At 40.3% G+C, this 24755-nt stretch overlaps 1 protein-coding gene and 1 long non-coding RNA gene across 5 annotated transcripts in view; one reads left to right on the forward strand and one right to left on the reverse strand.

Moving 5' to 3' along the window:
• CNOT2 (CCR4-NOT transcription complex subunit 2) overlaps positions 1-3160 on the reverse strand; it is a 126301-nt gene extending 123141 nt beyond the window's left edge. For 2 of the 4 annotated variants that reach the window (XM_018047946.1, XM_005680176.1), the window contains exon 1: positions 2688-2753. In XM_018047946.1, coding sequence (XP_017903435.1) covers positions 2688-2692 — 5 coding nt within the window. In that variant the 5' untranslated portion in view covers positions 2693-2753. Of the gene's footprint in view, positions 1-2687 lie in introns of all 4 variants that reach the window. The other 2 variants (XM_005680177.3, XM_018047947.1) reach the window with 2 other exon arrangements.
• Positions 3285-24555, forward strand: LOC108636004. Its single transcript, XR_001918054.1, has 3 exons — positions 3285-3366; positions 11947-12063; positions 23648-24555. It is a non-coding gene; the product is annotated as an uncharacterized LOC108636004 (long non-coding RNA).

The raw sequence follows: 24755 nt of genomic DNA on the forward strand, positions 1-24755 counted from the left end.
GTTTAACACTGCTTTTAACAAGCCAAAAAAAAAAAAAAGTTGACTTATTTTTATCAATCTAGTAACGTCTAGTATTATTTCATATGTAAACATGAAGCATACTTTTTCTTTTCGCACATTATTAGAAAACCTTATGAAGCATATTTGTGAATGAAAAGGTAAACCTATAATTTCCCAGAGGTTGCAAAAGATTCTGCAAAGGTCTTTCAAAATACAAATACTTTTAATACCAGTATCTACTGAAAAGATTAAAAACCAAAACAACTGGGTTAGAAGCACTTCTAATAAAATCTACTCATAAATCTAAGTAATTACTTTTGAACAAAGAATTTTCAGATTATAACTAACTGTGAAGTATCTCTGAGAAATCAAAGAGTAAATTAAACATCTAAAGTTATTAAGTAAAAACATAAGTAACTAGGTCTCGGGGAGGAATATCATTCTGAAGTTTATTTTATCTTCAAGATCAAGTAATTCGAAATGGAAGGGAACATGAATCACTCATGCATTATGCTCTCATTTTTCTGCCACAAAAATTTACTTTAAAACTAAAGTATTTCAGAAACTAAAAATCTTTAAAAGGCTGTATCTGTTGGTTGGTTAAATATATAAGCAATTCTAATTCCCCAAGAGTATCAGATTAGGTTACAGATATCTTTATACAGTATACTTATAATAAAAGGGTTCTGCCAAAAAACGATGTTCACAGTATTTCTATTGTTGCAGCATTAATCAAGATGCCAAAATGTGAGTTTCTCAATTTCTATCTAAAATACAAAGTAATCACAGAAGTCACTGGACTTCAAGCCCTCAAGCAGGGGAAAAAATGAGAGAAAAGAACCTTTTTAAAATTAAATGAGGACCTTAAAAGGTCAAGAAACAAGTGGAACACAAGTTCTCTTCTTTTTACATGTATCTTGTATTTTTCCTTTAGGTTTAATATTACACAAGAACTACAAACTGAAGAGATGTTCAACATGACAAAGTTACCTAAAGATCTTGATCTACTAAGGAGTATTTCAGGAAAAGAGATCTGAATGTACACATCAAACTGTCTGAATGTAGCCATTTAGTCATTTCAGACCACTGCGATTCTTAATCAACTCCTTACACCTAGGACAAAGTTATCTTCCAAAGTTGCAAGAGAGACGTGTTCACTGGTAACACGTTTGAGAAATAACTTGTCAAATATACTAAGTATTTACAAACAACATAAACCCAGTATGTAAACAAATATTTTCAAATTTCTATCCCCTGCCTCCGTATTTATTACTTCCACTTAAGTTGTTTTAAGGGGCAAATAAAGCTGCACTTACGATTCCAGAGGTCTAGAAATTCCTAATATCAAGCATGACAGAAAATTTGTTCAGCTCTGAACTCTAAATTCAAGCAAGGCCTCCCTTGTGACAGATTCTAACTAGGTACTTCCTACCATTTCACCAAGAATCTAAGGGTTGCTATCAATGTATTTAATTATCAGAAAACGACTAGAAGATTAAGAAAGGAATAGAATTCTCTGACCAAGAGTTTTATGAAACAAAATGTACTGCATTCCGTCTTCTGGATGTTAAAAACTGAAGGCATCTGCTCAGATTCTAAGGGAGTTGATGCTTAGGTTCCTCTCAAGAGGGTGGCACCCGTATGTAAGACTTTATGGTTGTAATATCGTACCCACAGGGCCTGAAAGAAATGCAAACTTAAGACCTTGGAAATGTTCTCATTAAAAACAAAAACAAAAAACCTCATATTCGCTAAGGACCACAGTTACCAAGAGTTAGAGGCTTTTTCTCCTAAACTGACAAGAGCCTGAACTAAGTTTTAACCCTACTCACTTCTTCCGTGAAACTTTTCAGTTAGACTCAAGACAGCAAAAGGTGGAGAGGCCCCGGCGGAAGTAGAAACCTAGGGCTCGCAACTTCACAGACCGAGGCGTTTCGGGTTCCTCCGCCGCCCCAGGACTCTCCGGACTCAGTCACTACCAGACTACGGAAGCTTCACCCTCCGGGTGCGGAAGCAGAGGAAGCATCACAGTTGCACTCCTCCTTCCACCATACACAGCCTTCGGTACCCCAGGGCCTGGCAGCTCCTGAGACCCGTTAGCCAGTCCAGGATCCCCCATCTTTCACATATACATACACAGAAACAGACAAGTTGCAGATGATGTACGTGTATTGAGAATGTGAAATGCCAAAGACCGCGGCAACTGCTGGGAAGGCGGCAGCGCCGTCTAAAGCGGGCCCGGGGTCCTTGGCCACCGCCGCTGTCGCCTTCTCTTCTTCCCCAAGAAGCAGCGCGGCGGAGGCTTCTCCGTGCTGGCGGGAGCCCGGGGGAGAGGAGTCTGGGGGAAGCCCCAGCGCCAGCCGAAGGGACAGGGCCTAGGATCCAGAACTGCCGCTGCAGCTACCCGACTACAGCGACGCTTTACGTCCCGTCCACCACCCTCCCTATACACACCCCCTCCCTCCCTCCACCGCCACCACCCCCCCTTCCCCGCCCGCTCCGCTCTCCCTCTCTCGATTGGAGCCGAGACAAAAGCAACGGGAAGCGGCGGGCCGGGACGCTGCCCGCGGACCCCGGGCCCGACCGGCCCGGCCCCGAGGCATTCCCCCGCCTTGCGAGGGCCCCGAATCCGCCGCTCCCGCCGCGCGCCCCGCTGCCAGACTTCCGAAAATTTGCCAAAAACTCACCGCATGAATTTTCTTGTCCCGCGGATCCAAGATGGCGACGTATCCACCGCGGAGGCTGCTGGGAGCAAGACCTTTACCCTCTGACCCCCGCCGTGACCCCCGCCGTTCCGACTTCCCTCCAGGCGGCGGCGGCGGAAGAGGGGAGCGGCGATTGTGGACCGGACAGAGTTGGGGTTGGGTAGTCTGTTTCTCACGCGTTGGAGAGGGGACTCGGAGGGGCCCTTCAGCACCTCGCTTTCCTCCTCGCGGCCCCCACCTTCTCTCTCACCGACTCACCGGGAGGCTCGTAGCTACTCCGCAGTCGTTACAGCGAGTAGGAACTCTGCTGCCGCTAGGCTCCCCTGGGTACAGGTTGCTTCGCGCGGGCCACGGGCCCTAGGTCCGGGAAGGATCGCGGGGTCCAGGGGCGGGGAATGGTGAGGTGGCGTCGGTCCGCCCTTCCCGGGGACTCGGAACGTGTTTGTGTTTGTGTTCAGCACTTCGTTCCCCACCCCCCCACCCCCGTCGTCTGCCTCGTACCGGCCCTCCCTCCCTCTGCTCCCTGAAACGCATCTGATCGCTGTCCAGTTTTCTTCCTTCAGACCCCGAAACCTCCGGTGCTTGTGCACGCACTTCCAGGGACCAGCAGCACGTCACCATCACTTTTTGAGAAGTGAGTGATGGTCAGCCGAAACCGTTGGTATTTTAACTCATCACGCTTCCTATTTTATTATTTTTTTCACTTGTTGGGAGGGAGCATATTGGGGGGAGGGGGCAGCTTTTTGAAACTTTGTTGGTTGAGCTTTCCTGAATAAGATTAATAGCATTTTCTCACTGTCACTCCCCAATGCCCACGTAAGCTGGAGTGACTGCCTGAGCTATCAGCGAGACCATCTGAAATTACGATGGCTTTTTTGGAAACTTCAGCAGAGTCTCTGCTTCCCAGAGAAATAATTGTTGCTCAAAGTAAAATTAGTTTTCTTTGAAATAATAACTCTCTATTCGTTTGTATATTGCTCAACTCTTCCCTCTTGCTTGATATTTTTGGACCTGAAAAAGAGCATTTGCATCTGTATTAGGAATCGTATAGTTTCATAAAGTGAAAATTGTTACTTCCTTTCTAGTTGAGTTATAGAATTTACTAATGTAAAGTACACTTCATTTGGGGTAAATAAAGTTTCTACTTCCCTTGTTTTGTTTCTTTTATAAAATCATCCTTCCAAAAACTGACTGTAATCCAATTTAAAATTTATAACTGAAGGGAAAGGGACATATGTCAGTCAAAAATAGCAGGAAAAATAAGCGTACTGTTAAATTATAGATGACTTCTATGTTCATAAGTTACCAAGTATTTCCATGAATTAGTAGATCCTGTGTGAATTTATTTAAACTCTTAGGTGATGCTGATGTAGCCAGTAGAAAATGTTTTGCCTGGTTGTTCGTTTTATTAAACATTCTGCTTCATTGTGTTCTTTTTTACTTTGGGAAAATTCAAGAAGGAGCAAATCTTCTTATGTCCTTCCCTCCCTTTTTCCTCCCTTTCCCCCAACAGTTCCTTCCTGCCTCTTCATCTTTCTCTTCAACTTTGTAAGATGGTGTGTTAAAAGATTAAATACCTTTAAGTACATATTAATACGTATATCTGTGTATTACTGAGCTTTTTAATTTAGCTATTAATAAATTGAAAGTCTAACTGATATTTGGAATTGTAAGATAAAATGAGAAAAGTTGGATGGATATGTGTATGGTAACATCAAATATCAGTTTGATTTATATAGCAAATGTTGTCTAGTTGCTAAGTCATATCTGACCCTTTTGTGATCCCAGGAAGGGATATTGGAGTGGGTTCCCATTTTCTTCTCCAGGGGATCTTCCTGACTCAGGGATTGAATCCGCATCTCCTAAATGGGCAGGCTGATTCTCTATCGCTGAGCCACCAGGGAAGCCCAGTAAAGAGCATGTGTGTGCACATACACACATGTGCATAGGACTTTGTTAAAGCCAAAAAATGACCCTTATTTGTATCATCTCATGTTTACTCAAAGCACAAGTTTTAAATTGTATAAACTTTGGGTGAAATTGAAGAAATCACTTACAAAAGGAGACAGGTCTAACTTGAGGGTTTTATTACCGTGGATATTTTACTGGGAAAGATAGAACAGCAGACATTTTCATCTTAAATGTGTATGGTAGCAGTGTTAGGGGAAAATGCCTTGATACTATTGTTTTCTTGAGAACATATTTGTTGATGATAAATCTGCTTTAAGCCTTGCTGAAGAACAAGTTTAAAATTGTTCTATTAGTGCTGTCCAATCTTTTATATTGGTAAATTTGTAAAATTTATGTAATACCTACCTTAGGGGTCAGTTCTAGATATTAAACAAGCCAACGTTTGCCAAGGGCTTGTATTTATGGCTTTCTAATAAGCACTATAAGTGGTACATTTTTAACATTGTCCTGTTGCTTCCAGAAGTTTGTCTTTATTGCTAACGTTGATAAATTCTGCCCATTTGATAGGTTGTGAAGTGTTGTTTTTTTTAAACTATTCACTCTGATAGATTGTCTTACTTGAAAACTAGCCCATACTAAGTGTGTGTTTTTGAAATGTAAGATGCATCTTATAGTAAAATTGCCAATTTGGATTGAGAAAAAAATTCCTTAAGGGAAGAATGCATGTATGCATGCTAAGTTGCTTCAGTCGTGTCCAACTCTTTGATCCCGTAGACTGTAGCCTGCCAGTCTCCTTTGTCCATTGGATTCTCCAGGCAAGAATACTGGAGTGGGTTGCCATGCCCTCCTCTAGAAGATCTTCCCGACCCAGGAACTGAATCCATAATACCCAGGAACTGAATCCATGTATCCTGTCTTGCCTCCTGCATTGGCAAGTAGATTTTTTACCCCTCACGCCATCTGGGAAACCCAAGGGAAGAATGACTTTATACATGACCATTAATAGTTGTCCCTCATAGCTCAGTTGGCAAAGAATCTGCCTTCAATGTAGGAGACCCTTGTTTGATTCCTGGATGGGGAAGATCCACTGGAGAAGGAATAGGCTACCCACTCCAGTATTCTTGGGCTTACCTTGTGGCTCAGCTGATAAAGAATATGCCTGCAATGTGGGAGACCTGAGTTCAGTCCCTGCATTGGGAAGATCCCCTGGAGAAGGGAAAGGCTACCCACTTCAGTCTTCTGGCCTGGAGAATTCTATGGATTGTATAGTCCATGGGGTCACAAAGAGTTGGACACAACTGAGCAACTTTTTTACTTTCACGTTAATAGTTGTAGAAAAGGGAAACCGCCCATTGTTTGAAAGGTATAGACATTACTGAAAATCTTAACCATGGCAAAAAAAATAAGAAAGGTGTCTCAAAATTAACATGTGCTGAAACAAAACATTTGAATCCAAACTTTTCCTGTAGTCTTACTGATTTCCATAAACAATACTCCCAACAGTTCACTCACTTGCTCTGGCGAAATAGTAGGAATCTTCTGTGATAACTCTCACTCTGCCTATCAGTCAGTATCATCAGCTCTTGTATTTATTGTGCCTTCAACCACATCGCATCTGATGCTACCACTCTGTCCACCATCATCACTTAGCAATATCCAACTGTTTCTGATTCCATTTTTCCTTGTACTTTTAAACCATTCTCTAGAAACCAGCCAGAGTGACCATTTTAAAAAACTTGATTCGATTATGTTACTCGCTTGTTTAAAAGTCTCCAATGATTTCCCTGAAATAGAATAAAGTCCAATTTCCTTACCATGGCCTTTAAAATTGCCTAATCTGACTAATTCTCCAAACTCATCTTATCCTCACCCTTCTCTTTGCCTCCTTTCTGTTTCTGTCGCGTACCAAGCTTTTTCCAGTCTATAGCAGACAAAGACTGTTGTCCCCTAAAATTTCTTATTTTTTTTCATAGCAATATATATGGGCGTCCAGAATAAAGACTGTGTTCTAGCCTCGTGTAGCTGTGTGGTAGTTCTGGCCAATAGAGTATAAGCAGGTGTATGTGACTCCCTTGCAAAACTGTTCTTAAAAGATAGCTGCTGCACACCAGTGCTTTCCTTTCTTTCTGTGTCCTGCATCCTGGAATATAGATGTGACAGCCATTTGGCATATGCAAGCTCCCTTTTCCTGGAGGGATGGCAGGACCTCAGCCGGGTGAAAATGTGGGTCCTTGAGATCTTTGCAGAGTAGTGTGTCAGCCCTCACTCCTTATGTACAAGTACCGATGTGAGGAAAATGTAAACTTTTATCTTGCTAAAGCAACTATTTCAGTTCAGTCGCTCAGTCATGTCCAACTCTTTGCGACCCCAGGGACTGTAGCACGCCAGGCTTCCCTGTCCATCACCAACTCCCCGAGCTTACTCAAACTCATATCCATCGAGTCAGTGAGGCCATCCAACCATCTCATCTTCTGTTGTCCCCTTCTGTCTTCATTATTTCCCAGCATCAGGGTCTTTTCTAAAGAGTTAGTTCTTCACATCAGGTGGCCAAAGTACTGGAGTTTCAGCTTCAGCATCAATCCTTCCAATGAATATTCAAGACTGATTTCCTTTAGAATGGACTAGTTGGATCTCCTTGCAGTCCAAGGGACTCTCAAGAGTCTTCTCCAACACCACAGTTCAGAAGCCACTATTTAGGGCATCTTATTCTCAGTTGAACTGATACTCCATCTCAAAACCTGTGCACTTCCAATTTTTTTCTGCCTGAGGTGTGTTTTCTCTATGTCTGTATGGCTAACTAATCAGCTTTTAATTCAGGTATCATTTCTGACCAGCATTCCCTGGCCTCTGTATCTAAAGTAGCTCCTTTCCCCATTTTTCTCACACATGGCCCTTTGTTTTCATAACAGCATTTGTAATTGTATCATCTTCTAATTTATTACTGCTTATCTGTTTCCTTTCACCCTGTTAAAAATGTAAGTTCTGTGGGAGCAGAGACTATTTCTGTATTGTTCACTGCTTTATTCTCCAAACAGTATCCATTACATAAGTACTGTTGAATGAATGAGAACAGTGAATAAAAATCATTGAATGAATGAAATAGGTCCTTATCCAAGATTACGTAGACTTTTTAAAAACAGATGTCATACATTTTCCTTCAACAGGTAATGTATAAAATCCAAGGTAGGAAGCTAGGAGAAATAGTCTAAATTAATGGTGTAGGCCCTTAATAATAAAGATATATGCCTTTTTTCTGGTATATATAATAAGGTTGGGCTTTCCTGGTGGCTCAGATGGTAAAGAGTCTGCCTGCAATGCAGGAGACCTGAGTTCAATCCCTGGGTGGGGAAGATCCCCTGGACAAGGCAACCAACTCCAGAGTTCTTACCTGGAAAATGCTATGGACAGAGGAACCTGGCAGGGTATATAGTCCATGGTGTCACAAAGAGTCGGACACAACTGAATGACTAACACTAATAAGATTATTATAGAAAAAGCTTACTTGGTGAACCAAACTGGCAAATCAAAAAGCACTGCAAAATAATCTGGGGCAGAAGCTCCCACTACATAGTGGTCTGATTTACTCTGACACTTACTGGACCTTAGATTCTTCATCTGTAATATATGGAAGCATCTTAAGCTTTGAATGGTAATATAAAAGTTTAATTGTAAGTCCAATTTAGGAGTGACCTGATATGTTAAACATTAATTTGATCTTCAGGTATTATTTTAACAGGTGATTGTGTCTTGATAATACTGGCAAGGGATCAGAGAAACAGGACTTGTTACACTGCTGAGAATGTAAATTAGCATATCTCTAGTGTGCAGTTTGGTAATATGTATCAAAGGCCTTGAAGGTCTAGTATACAGTTTGGCAGTATGTATCAAAAGCCTTGAACCTATGCTTTGATCCTGCAGTTCCTCTTCTAGAAACGTATCATAGAAAATAGGATATGTGTAACAATTGGATTGTAAGAATATTCATTATTGCATTGTTTATTAGGATATTATTTAAATTAAACTCAGCAATAGAGGAAAACAACAGAATGGGAAAGACTAGAGATCTCTTCAAGAAAATTAGAGATACCAAGGGAACATTTCATGCAAAGATGGGCTCAATAAAGGACAGAAATGGTATGGACCTAACAGAAGCAGAAGATATTAAGAAGAGGTAGCAAGAATACACAGAACTATATAGAAAAGATCTTTGCTGTTGCTGCTGCTGCTAAGTCGCTTCAGTCATGTCCAACTCTGTGTGACCCCATAGACGGTAGCCACCAGGCTCCCCCGTCCCTGGGACTCTCCAGGCAAAAACACTGGAATGGGTTGTCATTTCCTTCTCCAGTGCGTGAAAGTGAAGCCGCTCAGTCATGTCAGACTCTTAGTGACCCCATAGACTGCAGCCCACCAGGTTCCTCCGTCCATGGGATTTACCAGGCAAGAACTGGAATGGGGTGCCACTGCCTTCTAAATTATTCCTGCTGCTGCTGCTAAGTTGCTTCAGTCTTGTCCGACTCCGTGCGACCCCATAGACAGCAGCCCATCAGGCTCCACCATCCCTGGGATTCTCCAGGCAAGAACACTGGAGTGGGTTGCCATTTCCTTCTCCAAAAAGATCCTTATGACCCACATAATCACGATGGTATGATCACTCACCTAGAGCCAGACATCCTGGAATGTGAAGTCAAGTGGGCCTTAGAAAGCATCACTATGAACAAAGCTAGTGGAGGTGATGGAATTCCAGTGGATCTATTTCAAATCCTGAAAGACGATGCTGTGATAGTGCTGCACCCAATATGCCAGCAAATTTGGAAAACTCAGCAGTGGCCACAGGACTGGAAAAGGTCTGTTTTCTTTCCAATTCCAAAGACAGGCAAGGCCAAAGAATGCTCGAACTACCGCACAATTGCACTCATCTCACATGCTAGTAAAGTAATGCTCAAAATTCTCCAAGCCAGGCTTCAGCAATACATGAACCGTGAACTTCCTGATGTTCAAGCTGGTTTTAGAAAAGGCAGAGGAACCAGAGATCTAATTGCCAACATCTGCTGGACCATCAAAAAAGCAAGAGAGTTCCAGAAAAACATCTACTTCTGCTTTATTGACTATGCCAAAGCCTTTGGGTGGATCACAATAAACTGTAGAAAGTTCTTCAAGAGATGGGAATACCAGACCACCTGACCTGCCTCTTGAGAAACCTATATGCATGTCAGGAAGCAACAGTTAGAACTGGACATGGAACAACAGACTGGTTCCAAATAGGAAAAGGAGTACGTCAAGGCTGTATATTGTCACCCTGCTTATTTAACTTATAGGCAGAGTACATGAGAAACACTGGGCTGGAAGAAGCACAAGCTGGAATCAAGATTCCCGGGAGAAATATCAATAACCTCAGATATGCAAACGACACCACCCTTATGGCAGAAAGTGAAGAAGAACTAAAAAGTCTCTTGGTGAAAGAGGAGAGTGAAAAAGTTGGCTTAAAGCTCAATATTCAGAAAACTAAGATCGTGGCATCTGGTCCCATCACTTCCTGGCAAATAGATGGGGAAACAGTGTCAGACTTTATTTTTCTGGGCTCCAAAATCACTGCAGATGGTGATTGCAGCCATGAAATTAAAAGACACTTACTCCTTGGAAGGAAAGTTATGACCAACCTAGATAGCATATTCAAAAGCAGAGACATTACTTTGCCAACAAAGGTCCATCTAGTCAAGGCTATGGTTTTTCCAGTGGTCATGTATGGATGTGAGAGTTGGACTGAGAAGACAGCTGAGCGCCGAAGAATTGATGCTTTTGAACTGTGGTGTTGGAGAAGGCTCTTGAGAGTCCCTCGGACTGCAAGGAGATCCAACCAGTCCATTCTAAAGGACATCAGTCCTGGGTGTTCTTTGGAAGGACTGATGCTGAAACTCCAATACTTTGGCCACCTCATGCAAAGAGTTGAGTCATTGGAAAAGACTGATGCTGGGAAGGATTGGGGGCAGGAGGAGGAGGGGACGACAGAGGATGAGATGGCTGGATGGCATCACCGACTCAATGGACATGAGTTTGAGTGAACTCCGGGAGTTGGTGATGGACGGGGAGGCCTGGCATGTTGCAATTCATGGGGTCAGCAACAGTCGGACACGACTGAGCGACTGAACTGAACTGAAGCTCCATGCATACAACAGAACAGTATTCAGTCATTAAAAATGATATGGAAGAAATTTTATTGACCTTATATATAAAGTACGAAGAGAAAGTTTTAAAAATATCCAGTTTTGTAAAAAAAAAAGTTTGTAAGTCTTGCAAAGGCCCAACAGGATATGTGCAGATTATTAATTCAGTCCTTTAGAAGTAACTTAATTATTTTTGTTTCATTATTTCTATTTCATAGTTTTTAATAACATTCATAGAATACATTTTTATACTAATTAAAATTCTACCTTTATCTTTAGAGAAAAAAGTGGATGATTTGGGGAAATAGTATCATACATATACCTGATACACAAGCCTGATATCGTATATCCTTTTTCGTCCTATGCCCCACAACTAATTTCCATTTCTTTTATGGTTTACCTTCTGAATACTTCTGAGATCCTCTCTTAACTCTCCATTCCTTCAGCCATTCTCTTAATCATTTCCTCATCATCTCTCATCTGAACTTTGAAAGAGATTTTGTTTAAATTGGTCTTTAGTAAGTTTTAACCCTCCTCAGCCTTCCAGCCTACCACCAGACTTTACAGTACACATCTTAGGAGACCTCCCCCCCCCCCGCCCCGCTTAAAATCTTTATAATGATATATACCTCATCCACCACAAGTTAAAAGTGCAAACTCCTCTCCATGAGGCATAAAGCTCTTCATGTTCTAACACCTTCCTATGTTTGTAGCCTTAGGTACTAATTGTGGGTCTATCCTAATACATGATGCTTCATGCTTCGAATCTTGCAGTTTTCCTTCTGCCTTGAGTGACCACTTCCACCCCTCAAAATATATTAAACCAGTATAGTCTTCTATGCTGGTTTTAAAAATATGTCCATAAGGGAATCCCTGACAATCCAGTGGTTAGAACTCTGCACTTTAACTGCTGGGAGCATGAGTTCCATCCCTGGTCAGGTAGGGTACTAAGATCCCAAAGCTGTGTGGCATGGCCAAAAAAAAAATATGTCTGCAAAACATTTGGTACTTTATTCTTCAGGATGTGGAACTACTTAATTCACCTCCTTCTAAGTGTGAGTTGAACGCTGTGAATTTCTTCTTGTAAATAGAATAAGATAGAAGAGACTATGACTCTGAGACTAGGTCATAAAAGGCATTGAGTTCTTCCTCCTGCATATTCTGTTGAGTCACTCCAATGGAAGCCCGCTGCCTTGTCATGGGACCTTCAGACAGCCTGTGGAGAAGCCTGTGTGCCTAGAAATAAACTATCCCAGCCGACAAGGAACCAAAGCCTGTGGACAACGGTGAGTGAACTCAAAAGCTAATCTTTGGGCCCCTTTGAGATGACTCCACCTCTAGCCAGCAGCTTAACTATTACTTCATAAGAGACCTGAACAAGAACCACCTAGCTAAGCCCTTCCTGAATCTGAGATAATATTTGTTGTTTGAAGCTGCTACGGTTTGGATTAATTTGTTTTTCAGTAGCAGAACCCATAAAGCTTCCTTTGGGACTCATCTTGTGTGAAATTTTTCTTCACTTCCGATAAAATTGGGTTTTGCCCAACTAGACAGTGAACTGCTTACAGGCAAGAACTTTATTTGCTTTATAATTTTTTCCCTTTTTCTAGCACAGTATTCACAAATGTTAAGTCCTCAAAAATTTTTTACCAGAAGGAAGTGTAAAATTCTTTCACCAATTGTAAGCAACTTTAGGGTAGAAACCCTGTATTTTTATCATTTTATCTTCCTTTACACAGTATAGGAAAGCAGTTAAGCAGGTGCCCCAGAAGGATCTATGTGATAAGGTTAGACCTAAGAATTTTTTGCATCAAGTGTTTTTAGTATTAATATGCCCAGCGTTGTACTAAAAAGAGTCTCAGGAGTAACATGATTTGATTAGAGAAAAATATAACTAGGAAATAGAAATAGCAACAGATAAAGCAAATACGTATAACCACAGGCACTGTTTTAGAACATTTTACCTGTATTAACTCACGAAATCCTTTTATGATTTCTACTTTATTTGCTAGAAATTGCTAAAATCTGTGGTAGAGTCTATATAAACTCTGCTAGATCAGTAAAGGGAAGTGAGGACAGACCAGCTTGTGAGGGATAGCTTCACCATGTGGCTGCTTAAGTTTCATGTTCAGCAACATAGTTTGGATAGATGTGGATGAAAGGAAGAGACATTTTCAGTGAGAAAGAACATGACAAAAGGCAGATTGCCACAACAGAGTACCAGTGATGATGACTTGAACACATCACATTTATTTTCCGTGTGAGTCTGTCTCCAAATTTCCCTTTTATATAAGAACACCAGTCATATTGGATTAGTACATATCTATATGACCTCATTTAACCTTAATTACTTTTTAAAATGGCCTATTTCCAAATACAGTCACATTCTGAACTAGCAGGGATAAGTGAAAGTGAAGTCGCTCAGTCGTGTCCCATTCTTTGCAACCCCATGGACTGTAGACTACCAGGCTGCTCTGTCCATGGGATTTTCCAGACAATAGTACTGGAGTGGATTGCCATTTCCTTCTCCAGGGGATCTTCCTGAACCCGGGTCTTCCCTGGTAGGTCAGACCGAAAAGCATCTGTCTGCAATGCGGGAGACCCGGGTTCAATCCCTGGGTTGGGAAGACCTCCTGGAGAAGGGAATGGCAACCCACTCCAGTATTCTTATCTCCCCCGTGTCCAAAAAGGCGGGGGCAGGGGGGTGGGGCTCAAAGCAGGAATAAATTTGGGAGTGGGGACACAATTCAGGCCAACTCAGATGCTGAAATGAGCATGGACCAGAGGCAAGAACTGGCCTAAGATAAGCAGAGAGGTAGTGGCATTTGTGTAAATTGGGGAGGATTTTAAATGCCAGGCAGAAGAGTTGATATGGACGGCTTTCAATAAGTCACCAATAATCAATCCATTACCAGGTTTTAGCACTAAAAAAAAGTTAAATAGAATCCTTTATAGTATTTGTTTTCATTTTATCTACTTTTATCACTGCTGTTATCTTACCAAGATAAGATCTTATCTGTGAATCATCCCAAAACTAATGATAAAAGTTTTTACCTTCAAATCAGTCCTAAAGTAAATGCTGATTCTTCTGCAAGATGTTTCCCCACACTTGAAAAAGACTCAACAAAATACAGTTGACCCGTGAAATATAGTTCAACCCTGAAAAGGTTAAATATAAATTTTAATGTTTCTGACATTACCTCTCATTACTTTACAGTGCTTGATAACATGTAAGTCTGGCATAAACTATTACACATTTGTTCAATGCATATTAGAAACAGTAGCTTTTGAAGAGTGAGCATTGGTTTCAAAAAGGAACCTTCTGTTGATTATTGGTTAAACATGAATAGTTAATTTAGTTCACAAAGACTGTTAGTAATAATGTGTGAGAACACAATACCAGTTTCATTTAAACAAAATAGTTATCACAAGTCTGTGCAGTAAGAGTGTCAAGTGTTTCAGTAATACATATGCCAAAATGCCATTAAGTTACCAAGATTTAATAAAAGAACCCATTACATTCAGTTCAGTTCAGTTGCTCAGTCGTGTCCAACTCTGCGACCCCATGAATCACAGCATGCCAGGCCTCCCTATCCATCACCAACTCCCAGAGTTCACTCAAACTCACGTCCATCGAGTCTGATGATGCCATCCAGCCATCTCATCCTCTGTCGTCCCCTTCTCCTCCTGCCCCCAATCCCTCCCAGCATCAGGGTCCTTTCCAATGACTCAGCTCTTTGCATGAGGTGGCCAAAGTACTGGAGTTTCAGCTTCACTGTCAACCTTCCAATGAACACCCAAAGGACTGATGTCCTTCAGAATGGACTGGTTGGATCTCCTTACAGTCCAAGGGACTCTCAAGAGTCTTCTCCAACACCACAATTCAAAAGCATCAATTCTTCGGCGCTCAGCTTTCTTCACAGTCCAACTCTCACATCCATACATGACCACAGGAAAAACCATAGCCTTGACTAGATGGACCTTTGTTGGCAAAGTAATGTCTCTGCTTTTGAATATGCTATCTAGGTTGGTCATAACTTTCCTTCCAAGGAGTAAGCGTCTTTTAATTTCATGGCTGCAATCACCATCTGCAGTGATTTTGGAGCCCAGAAAAATAAAGTCTGACACTGTTTCCACTGTTTCCCCATCTATTTGCCAGGAAGTGATGGGACCAGATGCCACGATCTTAGTTTTCTGAATATTGAGCTTTAAGCCAACTTTTTCACTCTCCTCTTTCACTTTCATCAAGAGGCTTTTTAGTTCCTCTTCACTTTCTGCCATAAGGGTGGTGTCATCTGCATACCTGAGGTTATTGATATTTCTCCCGGGAATCTTGATTCCAGCTTGTGCTTCTTCCAGCCCAGCGTTTCTCCTGATGTACTCTGCCTATAAGTTAAATAAGCAGGGTGACAATATACAGCCTTGACGTACTCCTTTTCCTATTTGGAACCAGTCTGTTGTCCCATGTCCAGTTCTAACTGTTGCTTCCTGACCTGCATATAGGTTTCTCAAGAGGCAGGTCAGGTGGTCTGGTATTCCCATCTCTATCAGAATTTTCCACAGTTGATTGTGATCCACACAGTCAAAGGCTCTGGCATAGTCAAGGCAGAAATAGATGCTCTTCTGGAACTCTTCCTTTTTCTGATGATCCAGCAGATGTTGCCAATTAGATCTCTGGTTCCTCTGCCTTTTCTAAAACCAGCTTGGAAGTTCACAGTTCATGTATTGCTGAAGCCTGGCTTGGAGAATTTTGAGCATTACTTTACTAGCGTGTGAGATGAATGCAATTGTGTGGTAGTTTGAACATTCTTTGGCATTGCCATTCTTTATTCTTTGCAGCCAGAGATGGAGAAGCTCTATGTAGTCAGCAAAAGCAAGATCGGGAACTGACTGTGGCTCAGATCATAATGTCCTTATTGCCAAATTCAGACTTAAATTGAAGAAAGTGGGGACAACCACTAAACCATTCAGGTATGACCTAAATCAAATCCCTTATGATTATACAGTGGAAGTGAGAAATCGATTTAAGGGACTAGATCTGATAGAGTGCCTGATGAACTATGAACAGAGGTGCGTGACATTGTACAGGAGACAGGGATCAAGACCATCTCCAAGAAAAAGAAATGCAAAAAAGAAGAATGGCTGTCTCGGGAGGCCTTACAAATAGCTGTGAAAAGAAGAGAAGTGAAAAGCAAAGGAGAAAAGAAAAGATATAAGCATCTGAATGCAGAGTTCCAAAGAATAGCAGGGAGAGATAAGAAAGCCTTCCTTAGCAATCAATGCAAAGAATTAGACGAAAACAACAGAATGGGAAAGAGTAGAGATCTCTTCAAGAAAATTAGAGATACCAAGGGAACATTTCATGCAAAGATGGACTCAATAAAGGACAGAAATGAAACAGACCTAACAGAAGAAGAAGATATTAAGAAGAGGTGACAAGAATACACAGAACTGTACAAAAAAGTGCTTCATGACCAAGATAATCATGATGATGTGATCACTAATCTAGAGCCAGACATCCTGGAATGTGAAGTCAAGTGGGCCTTAGAAAACATCACTACAAACAAAGCTAGTGGAGGTGATGGAATTCCAGTGGAGCTCTTTCAAATCCTGAAAGATGATGCTGTGAAAGTGCTGCATTCAATATGCCCATTACATTACTAGTGTTCAACTCTGAAGTCTTTGAAATATGAAAGGAATAAAGCCATTAGCTTGCCTTCCCAGTCTGACAAATTTAGTAGAATAAAAAGTGTTACTGGATCACAGGTTCAGCTTTACATATTTTTAGAAACTGCATAGAATCATAAATGCATAAGATCTAAAACAAAATTTGAAAAAAACCCAGCATACTATACATTAAATGAAGCATTCACCATTCTAAAATGAGAGTCATGATAAATTTATCATAAGACTGCTATCTTTCTGGGGAGGGGGACATCTTTTATTGTACATATTCTTAAGATCACTTTTTATGAACTTCCACACAGATTAGGGTTACTGTTTACTTATATAAGCATTTTTTAATGCTTGAGAATCTTTATTAAACTTTTGTTTAATCTAGTAATGATGAAAACAGTAACTCTTATCAAACACATAACCAAAATATCTTCAATCTTCATCCTGTCATCTGTACATTTCTTGAAATTTTCAGTGCTGGAAAATACTATAATGACAATGCAAATAAAGTAAAAGTTTGGACAGTTGCTTAGAGTTTGTCATATAAAGGATTTCTATAATTGTGATTTTCTAAAGCTTTGCATTATTTTCATGGCATTTTTTTTGACATGTAAGTTTTCTGTATTCTTTATGAGTTGTTTTCCAGGTATGAGCATAAAGGTATGTTTTTAATATAACCAGATTTGAAAATAATAGAACAAATGCTTCAAGTTAATAGGATGTTCTGTTCTGACTTGGTATTCACTTATCATTCATTATTCAAATGTGGCTGAATCTCACGTTTGTACCCCACATTGTGTTTTATTGTCATTTAGTTCTCAAGAAAGTGCATAATGTAGGTATAATAGTATAATTTCTCCCATATTCTGGTATGCCACATGTATGTGGGAGACAACCAGTGTAAACTTCTAAGCCAATGTTATCTTTCATGTATCCTGTTCTTATATTGAATTTCTTTCTTTTTTTATTATTCATCACCTTTGGAATTGATAGCAGCAGTATTAAAGCCACTTAATATTCTCAGCTGAACATTATAGATGTTATTACTCTCAAGTGTTTTTATGGGTCGTGCATGCATGCTCACCGCTTCAGTTATTTCTGACTCCTTGTGACCCACTGGACTGTAGCCTGCCAGGCTCCTCTGTCTATGGGATTCTCCAGGCAAGAATACTGGAGTGGGTTGCTGTGCCCTCCTCCAGGGGATCTTCCCAACCTAGCGAGTGAACCCACATCTCTTGCATCTCCTTTACCACTGAGCCACTGGGGAAGCCCTCATGGGTCATTATCATGTAAAAAATAGGTGGCCTGAAAATGAAAGCCAAGCAACCAATGAGAATAATATGAGATCCTTGGGAACCATATAGTGGCTGTGACAAACCAATCAGCACGAGAAAGCCTCAAAGAAAAAAAACTAATTAGAGATAAAATAGAAGGTCAGTATTGGCCTGATAATAATTACAGCTACAACTTGGCATCTACTAAATTGCAAGCACCGTAATTACATAGTTTGACTCAATCTGCATAAACTGAGACAGCTAGTACTTTACAGATGGGAAATGGGGATTTTAAGAGTCTTTAAAAGAGAGGCCTTAGATTACACAGATTATTTCTAACTTCAGAGCCTATCTCTTTTTTGTTGTTAAGGTAATTTTAATATTGTATATAATATTTTTATATATCATTTTCTCGAGTGGGGGCTCATGGGTATCATAAGATTCTTTAAGGGGTGCTAATGAAAGAAGTCTAAGAACCACTAAAACTGTGAGTTCTGTGCTGTTACTGTGAGGAAGAGAGTTATGCTGAGATAGTTTTGGCTGAGTCATTCAAATGAATAAAGGTGGAGAAGCTAAGTAGAACGTGAAAATTCTGATTCAACTAACATTTATTGAATTTCCATTTGCATCAGCTACACAGATTGTATAATACTTTCTCAAGATGAATATATAGAAACACCTTGTAAGAGTTGTGTATACCCAATGAGTGAAATTTGGAGAAGGAAATGGCAACCCAATCCAGCATTCTTGCCTGGAAAATCCCATGGACAGAGGAGCCTGGCAGGCTACAGTCTATGGGGTTGCAAAAGTCATACATGACTGAGTGACTAAGCACAATGTGAGGAATTATTATACAGTAGAAAACTTGGTTTAGGCCTGTGCTGATCAGTCACTCAGTCGTGTCCGACTCTGTGACCCCATGAACCATGCACGCTAGGCCTCCGTGTCCATCACCAACTCTCAGTGTCCACTCAAACCCATGTCCATTGAGTCGGTGATGCCATCCAACCATCTTATCCTCTGTCGTCCCCTTCTCCTCCTGCCCCCAATCTTTCTCAGCATCAGAGTCTTTTCAAATGAGTCAGCTCTTCGCACCAGGTGGCCAAAGTATTGGGAGTTTCAGCTTCAACATCAGTCCCACCAATGAACACCCAGGTCTGATCTCCTTTAGGATGGACTGGTTGGATCTCCTTGAAGTCCAAGGGACTCTCAAGAGTCTTCTCCAACACCACAGTTCAAAGGCTTCAATTCTTCAGTGCTCAGCTTTCTTTATAGTCCAACTCTTACATCCATACATGACCACTGGAAAAACCATAGCCTTGATTAGATGGACCTTTGTTGATAAGGTAATGTCTCTGCTTTTCAATATTCTGTCAAGGTTGGTCATAACTTTCCTTCCAAGGAGTAAGCGTCTTTTAATTTCATGGCTGCAATCACCATCTGCAGTGATTTTGGAGCCCAGAAAAATAAAGTCTGACACCATTTCCACTGTTTCCCCATCTATTTGCCAGGAAGTGATGGGACCAGATGCCATGATCTTAGTTTTCTGAATGTTGAGCATTAACCCGACTTTTTCACTCTTTCACTTTCATCAAGAGGCTTTTTAGATCCTCTTCACTTTCTGCCATAAGGGTGGTGTCATCTGCGTATCTGAGTTTATTGATATTTCTCCCGGGAATCTTGATTCCAGCTTGTGCTTCTTTCAGCCCACCATTTCTCCTGATGTACTCTGCATAGAAGTTAAATAAGCAGGGTGACTATACAGCTTTGATGTACTCCTTTTCCTATTTGGAACCAGTCTGTTGTTCCATGTCCAGTTCTAACTGTTGCTTCCTGACGTGCATACAGGTTTCTCAAGAGGCAGGTCAGGTGGTCTGGTACTCCCATCCCTTGAAAAATTTTCCACAGTTTATTGTGATCTGCACAGTCAAAGGCTTTGGCATAGTCAATAAAGCAGAAGTAGATGTTTTTCTGGAACTCTTGCTTTTTTGATGATCCAGCAGATGTTGGCAATTTGATCTCTGGTTCCTCTGCCTTTTCTAAAACCAGCTTGAACATCAGGAAGTTCACGGTTCATGTATTGCTGAAGCCTGGCTTGGAGAATTTTGAGCATTACATTACTAGCGTGTGAGATGAGTGCAATTGTGTGGTAGTTTGAGCATTTGTGGCATTACCTTTCTTTGGGGTTGGAATGAAAACTGACCTTTTCCAGTCCTGTGGCCACTGCTGAGTTTTCCAAATTTGCTGGCATACTGAGTGCAGCACTATCACAGCATCATCTTTCAGGATTTGAAATAGCTCCACTGTGCTGATAGCTCTTTTTAACTATTAATTTGGAAAAAAAATGGAAATTAAGCTAAAATATTTTAAATTAATTACATTGATTTTAATGTAACAGTATTGTTTTGTTGAGCCTAAAATCATTGGAAATTTATACAGCACATACTTGGTTTGGGGGGGTATACTTGTATTGCTACATGGTAACTCAATTTTCCCAGCCGGTTTTTAAGGCTTTGTTCCAGAAGCCAGCAGTCACAGCTTTTGAGCTTTTCCTGGCATGTATGCACCATTCATTTGTTCGTTTCTATTTCTTACTGTATAGCTCAGGGCACTTTAAGTTTTATAACTTGGCTCCAACTTATAAGCACAAATGAAAATATGGCATTCAAATCAGGCAAAAGTATTTTATATATTAATCTTCCCTGTGATCCAAAGTATACTTATTAATTTTAAAATCATTTTTGAAATGAAATTTCAAAACCAAGCATTTTTGATGAGAAATCAAAGATATTTAAGAACATGGTAGTGAATTGCCAAGGATTTGAAAAGCAAAGGTTAAGAGCTTAGGGTTTTAGAATAGCTCAGAACTGAAATTATATCCAGTTAAGACACAGGCAAGCTAAGTGGCCTTGGGCAAGGTACTAACCTCACTAAGCCTCAGTTTTGTTACCTAAAAATTGCATGTAGAAATATGCCTTTTCAGAATTAAAATTTAATTCTAAGAGATGATCTATGTAAATGCTTAGCATAATATATGGAATGAACCAAACATTCAAAAACAGTAGTTGCTATAATGTGTAATAACCATATAACCCAAGGATGTCAAAGAGAGAAGCATAATTATTAGTGTAACGTCTGAAAAGAAAAAGAAAAGATCGTAAAAACAGACACATTTGCAGCAACATGGATTCAACTATAGATTGTCATACTAAGTAAAGTAAGTCAGAAAGAGAAAGACAAATACCTTATGATATCACTTCTCTGTGGCATCTAAAATATGTCACAAGACTTCCCTGCTGCTGCTGCTGCTGCTGCGTCACTTCAGTCGTGTCCGACTCTGTGCGACCCCATAGACGGCAGCCCACCAGGCTCCCCCATCCCTGGGATTCTCTAGGCAAGAATACTGGAGTGGGTTGCCATTTCCTTCTCCAATGCATGAAAGTGAAAAGTGAAAGTGAAGTCACTCAGTCGTGTCCAACTCTTCGCGACCCCATGGACTGCAGTCTACCAGGCTCCTCCATCCCTGGGATTCTCCAGGCAAGAACACTGGAGTGGGTTGCCATTTCCTTCTCCAATGCATGAAAAGTGAAAGTGAAGTCCCTTGGTCGTGTCGACTCTTAGCGACCCCATGGACTGCAGCCCACCAGGCTCCTCTGTCCATGGGATTTTCCAGGCAAGAGTACTGGAGTGGGTTGCCATTCCTAGCAGTGATTAAGAATCCACATTTCTGCTGCAGTCAATCGCTGGCCAGGGAAGTAAAATCCCACATGGCTATGTTGAATAGTAGCGGTGAAAGTGGGCACCCTTGTCTTGTTCCTGACTTTAGGGGAAATGCTTTCAATTTTTCAGCATTGAGGATAATGTTTGCTGTGGGTTTGTCATATATAGCTTTTATTATGTTGAGGTATGTTCCTTCTATTCCTGCTTTCTGGAGAGTTTTTATCATAAATGGATATTGAATTTTGTCAAAGGCCTTCTCTGCATCTATTGAGATAATCATATGGCTTTTATTTTTCAATTTGTTAATGTGGTGAATTACATTGATTGATTTGCGGATATTGAAGAATCCTTGCATCCCTGGGATAAAGCCCACTTGGTCATGGTGTATGATCTTTTTAATATGTTGTTGGATTCTGATTGCTAGAATTTTGTTAAGGATTTTTGCATCTATGTTCATCAGTGATATTGGCCTGTAGTTTTCTTTTTTTGTGGCGTCTTTGTCAGGTTTTGGTATTAGGGTGATGGTGGCCTCATAGAATGAGTTTGGAAGTTTACCTTCCTCTGCGATTTTCTGGAAGAGTTTCAGTAGGATAGGTGTTAGCTCTTTTCGAAATTTTTGGTAGAATTCAGCTGTGAAGCCATCTGGACCTGGGCTTTTGTTTGCTGGAAGATTTCTGATTACAGTTTCAATTTCCGTGCTTGTGATGGGTCTGTTAAGATTTTCTATTTCTTCCTGGTTCAGTTTTGGAAAGTTGTACTTTTCTAAGAATTTGTCCATTTCTTCCACGTTGTCCATTTTATTGGCATGTAATTGCTGATAGTAGTCTCTTATGATCCTTTGTATTTCTGTGTTGTCTGTTGTGATCTCTTCATTTTCATTTCTAATTTTATTGATTTGATTTTTCTCCCTTTGTTTCTTGATGAGTCTGGCTAATGGTTTGTCAATTTTATTTATCCTTTCAAAAAACCAGCTTTTGGCTTTATTGATTTTTGCTATGGTCTCTTTTGTTTCTTTTGCATTTATTTCTGCCCTAATTTTTAAGATTTCTTTCCTTCTACTAACTCTGGGGTTCTCCATTTCTTCCTTTTCTAGTTGCTTTAGGTGTAGAGTTAGGTTATTTATTTGACTTTTTTCTTGTTTCTTGAGGTATGCCTGTATTGCTATGAACTTTCCTCTTAGCACTATAGTGAAAGCTGTGGTACATATACACAATGGAGTATTACTCAGCCATTAAAAAGAATACATTTGAATCAGTTCTAATGAGATGGATGAAACTGGAGCCAATTATACAGAGTGAAGTAAGCCAGAAAGAAAAACACCAATACAGTATACTAACACATATATATGGAATTTAGAAAGATGGTAATGATAACCCTGTATGCGAGACAGCAAAGGAGACACAGATGTATAGAACGGACTTTTGGACTCTGAGGGAGAGGGAGAGGGTGGGATGATTTGGGAGAATGGCACTGAAACATGTATACTATCATGTAAGAAACGAATCACCAGTCTATATTCGATACAGGATACAGGATGCTTGGGGCTGGTGCACGGGGATGATCCAGAGAGATGATATGGGGTGGGAGGTGGGAGGGGGGTTCAGGATTGGGAACTCATGTACACCTGTGGCGGATTCATGTCAATGTATGGCAAAACCAATACAGTATTGTAAAGTAAAATAAAGTAAAAATAAAAATTAAAAAAAAAAATCCCATACGCCTCACAGTGCAGCCAAATAAAATGTCAGAAATGAACCTACCTACAAAACATCTGTGAGTAGACTCACAGATATAGAGATCAGACTCACGGTTGCTGAGGGGAAGTAGGGGAAGAGAGAGGGATGGACTGGGGGTTTGGAGTTGGTAAATGCAAACTATGTCATTCAGAATGGATAAATAGCAGGGTCTTACTGTATGGCACAGGAAACTGTATCCAATCTCCTGAGATAAACCATAATGGAAAAAAAATTTTTTTAGAATGTATATATTGGGTTGGCCGGAAGGTTCATTCAGTTTTTTCCGTAAGAGAGCTTTAGTAATGCTTAGGTGTCCTTAACTTCATTTGAAACAATTCTTACTGTGACAGCTGTCATAGCAGCATGCATTTTAAAAAAAAAATCAAAATTTTGATGTTTGTGTAGCCATTTTAATATGAAAGATGGAAGAAAAACTTTCTTCATATTATGCTTTATTATTTCAGGAAAGATGAAAACAGAGCTGAAGCAGAAAAAGATTTGTGCAGTGTTTGGAGAAGATGCTATGACTAATCAAATGTCTTAGAAGTGGTTTGCAAAGTTTTGTGCTGGAGATTTTTTGTTGGAGGATGCTGCTCTGTAGTCAGATAGACCAGCTGAAGTTGATAGCACAATCAAATCAAGACATTAATTGAGAACAATCAACATATCGCAAGGTAGATATTTTGAGCTGACATCCTCAAAATATCCAAATAGAGTGCTGAAAATCATTTACACTAGCCTGCTTATGTTCATTTCTTTGATGTTTAGTTTCCACATAAATTAAGTGGAAAAAAAAAAGACTGTTTCTGCATGTGATTCTCTACTGAAATATAATGACAACATTCTGTTTTTAAAACAAATTAAAGTGGATGATGAAAAGTGGATGTGGCATGGAAGAGAGATCATGGGGCAAGTGTAATGAACCACTGCCAACCGCACCAAGGACTGATCTTCACACAAAGAAGGTGATGTGTATATGGTGGGATTGTCCTCTATTATGAACTCCTTCTGGAAAACCAAACAGTTCCAATAAGTACTGTTCCCAATTCGACCAGCTGAAAGAGGCACTTGAAAATTCCAGAATTAGTCAAGAGAAAAAACATAGTCTTCCATCAGGATAACACAAGACCACATGTTTCTCTGATGACCAGGCAAAAACTATTGCAGCTTGACTGGAAAGTTTTGATTTCATCCACTGTGTTCACCAGACATAGCACCTTTGGATTTCCATTTATTTCAATCTTTACCAAATTCTCTTAATGGAAAAAAAAAAAAAATTCAATTCCCTGGATAAGAAGAAGCACCATTCTTTGCTTAAAAAGCAAAGTTTTGGGATGATGAAATTATGAAGTTGCCTGAAAAATGGCAGAAGGCAGTGGAACAAAACAGTTAATACATTGTTCAATAAAGTTAGTGAAAATGAAAATTTTGTCTTTTATGTTTACTTAAAAAATTGGAGGAACTTTTTGGCCCACCTGGTATGTGCATAACTGAGTCACTTTGCTGTACAGCAGAGGTTGCCACAACATTGTCAATCAAATACTATACTTCAATTTAAAAAAAATTTTAAGG

The sequence above is a fragment of the Capra hircus genome, chromosome 5 (genome assembly GCF_001704415.2).
Source record: "Capra hircus breed San Clemente chromosome 5, ASM170441v1, whole genome shotgun sequence".
In the NCBI taxonomy this organism is placed as follows: Eukaryota; Metazoa; Chordata; class Mammalia; order Artiodactyla; family Bovidae; genus Capra; species Capra hircus.